The 3,040-nt window shown below is 39.8% G+C and overlaps 1 protein-coding gene across 1 annotated transcript; it reads right to left on the reverse strand.

The window, feature by feature from the left end:
- Positions 1-730: 730 nt before the first annotated feature.
- Positions 731-1,645, reverse strand: LOC119537547 (olfactory receptor 140-like). The gene has a single exon (XM_037840049.1). The coding sequence runs from the start codon at positions 1,643-1,645 to the stop codon at positions 731-733; it is 915 nt and encodes a 304-aa protein (XP_037695977.1).
- Between the last annotated feature and the right edge of the window lie 1,395 nt (positions 1,646-3,040).

Genomic DNA, 3,040 nt, shown 5'->3' on the forward strand with positions numbered 1-3,040 from the left:
ATCTATGGAGCAAAAGCTTTGGAGCCTTACCATTTTTTGTTGAGATTAAATATAGGAATGTTCATCCTTTTTGCTTCAGATGGCTTCTCAAGTGTTGTCAGGAATAAAAAATAAACAAGTTATTTTATATTCAAGCAAGCTGTGACCCATGGGGATATTGAGGAAATTAAACCAAATTAAATTGTCTGACTTAGTCTTTTTCTTTTGAATGTTTCATGGTAACAACAAGAAAAAGAATTTGGTGGTTTTCTCAGTCCTCAACCATCCCCCCGCCACCATATACATTTTAGGATTCCTTCTTTTTTGCTTTACCAAAGGCAGAGCTGAAATAAAAGAATTTCTGAGACTAAGGTTATGCAGGAAAGTCATTTCATTCAAGTAACATATTTGTGAAGAATTTGGTAAAGTAGTAGTGAAACCCTGGAGCAAAACATACCCTAGAATCATCAAACTAAGGATTTAAAGTTCTTTCCATTGCATATCCTGGAATACGTACATCATTCATGAACACTGAAGCCTTGATTAAGTAACTGAAAAGCAGTCGAAAGCAGCTAGCAAAGTTTCTAGTCACTAGCTCATAAATGCTCATTTAAATGCTCATAAATGTTAGTTTCTCAACCTCTCTATGGTCAATTACCTGCGGAATTTAATAATCCTCTTTCACATTTTACCAAAGAAATCTTCCTCCCTGTTTTTAATGTGTCATCACTTTCTTGGCAGTAAGAACAGTCTAGGTTACTCTCTTGTTCAGCAAATTCCTCATGGAATTTTTCACCTCTGCATTTCTCACTGTGTAAATGATGGGATTTAACATGGGGGTGAGGATTGCAAAAAACACAGTCACCAACTTGTCCACTGAGTAGCAGGCCACTGGACGCATGTAGGTGAATATACAGGGCACAAAAAAGAGTACAACTACAGTAAAGTGGGAGCCACATGTAGAGAGAGCTTTGTGCTGTCCTTCAGAGCCATGGGATTTCAGGGAGTGCAGGATGACAGCATAGGAGGTGAATAGCATGGACAAAATGAGCAAGCACATGGCCCCACTGTTGGCAGCCACCACCATTCCGAGCATGTAGGTGTCAGTGCAGGCAAGCTTCAGCAGTGGGAAGAGGTCACACATGAAGTGGTCAATGACATTGGGGCCACAGAAGGGCAAATTGATCATGAAGAGAATCTGCAGAGAGGCATGGAGGATCCCCCCAATCCAGGCCATGGCCACCAGGAGGCGACAGAGCCCCTGTCGCATAATGGTCACATAGTGCAGGGGCTTGCAGATTGCCACATAGCGGTCATAGGCCATGACAATGAGGAGGATGATCTCTGATCCTCCCAGGAAGTGCTCCACAAAGAGCTGAGTCAGGCAGCCACCCAAGGAGATGCTTCTCCTCTGGTAGAGCAGGTCGATGATCATTTTGGGGGTGGTGACAGAGGTGTAGGAAGCATCTATGAATGACAAGTAGGTGAGAAAGAAGTACATGGGAGCCGAAAGTGTGGGGCTGAGGAAGACGGTGATGACAATGAGTAGATTGGCCAGCACAGTAAATAGAAAAATGAACAAAAAGACAATGGCAAATATTTTCTGCAAGTGTGGATTCTGTGTGAGTCCCAAGAGAATAAATTCAGTCACATTGTTGGGAGGCATGAGGCGGACCATTCAGGGAAGAACACTTTCTTGAAGCCACAATCACTGACAAAGAGAAAAAGAAAGACAATTAATTGTGGAAGGTTGTAGTCTGAATTTCATAGAAATAGGGCAGTCACTATGATTGTGGAATGTATCCAGCACTCCTCAGGCAAGCAATTGCTTCAATAATTGATTCCCATTTTTTCCATGATGCTGCTTTCTTATCTTTAGACACCTAGTATTTGTCACCCATAAAACTTCTTCTACAGGGCACAATTTTCTGTAAATTCTACTGAGAAAATACAGGGCTTTATGTGTGAGGATATCTGGAGCCTCCTCCTTGTTCCACCTCTGTGTGACTTTGCTAAGTTTCCAAGTCCTCTTCTGCATCTGTGAGCCTACTAATAGTGACTGCAGAATATATTTTGCAAGCTCCAAAGTGTTGCACACAGGAAAGGGTTATTCCCTCTTCCAGGAGAACTGACATTTGAACTCACAGCTCTAACTGTGGAGAGAAAGACATTGTCCACTGATGAAAAAATATCATAAGAGGCAGATTAAGGAATTTTGTAATTAGTTGGAGATACACCTTGGTTCCCGACCACAGCACATGCTTTTCATGTCTGTTTCCTCAGTGTGCAGAGCAGAGTGCCTAGAGTACTGTCAGTGATTTCTAGCACTTACTAGATAATGAATAAATGCTTGGTGAATTGCCACACTTCCTACATCTCCATGAGTAAGACTATAAATGCTTTCCAGCCCATAAACTTGGACCTTCAGTCTTCCTACTCTATTACTCTCTTTGCAGCTTCAATAGAATGAGGTTAAACAAAGAAAAATTAAAAAAAAAAAAATAGAAGCTCTTGTAAACTCTGCAGTCCATGAAGGCCTATCAAGCCAAGGGAACCTTTATTTTCAGTTTTAAACATATGAGTTTAACCTGTAGAACAGAAATAAGTTGTTAAGGTAAGATAGATACACACATAGATGATAGATAGATAAAATACTATATATACATATACACACAAACATACACATTTATAAAATCTAACTATTGCTTACGCATTCACTAATCCAACAAATCTTTATGGGGTACTCACTGTGTATATTAATTTCCGTGTTTGTCTGAAAAAAAGTCACAAAAAAGTCCTTTTTACAAGTCTTTAGTAATTCCTTTCCCAGTATTTTATTACAAAACAGCAGCGGTTCAAATATTCATGAGATGAATGATCTTCCTAAGTTTTTTAAGGTCCTGCCGTATGCATTCTCATGCTTTCTCTTCCCATCCTCTCATCACATCCATCATCCATCACTGGTTAAAAGGTATCACATTATTTAGCAAAATGGAAGAATCATTCCAATTTAGAGACATAATTTTCCTGAAGGGGAAAAAAAAAGAGAAAATGTTTTAAA

This window comes from Choloepus didactylus, chromosome 6, assembly GCF_015220235.1.
Source record: "Choloepus didactylus isolate mChoDid1 chromosome 6, mChoDid1.pri, whole genome shotgun sequence".
Classification (NCBI taxonomy): domain Eukaryota; kingdom Metazoa; phylum Chordata; class Mammalia; order Pilosa; family Megalonychidae; genus Choloepus; species Choloepus didactylus.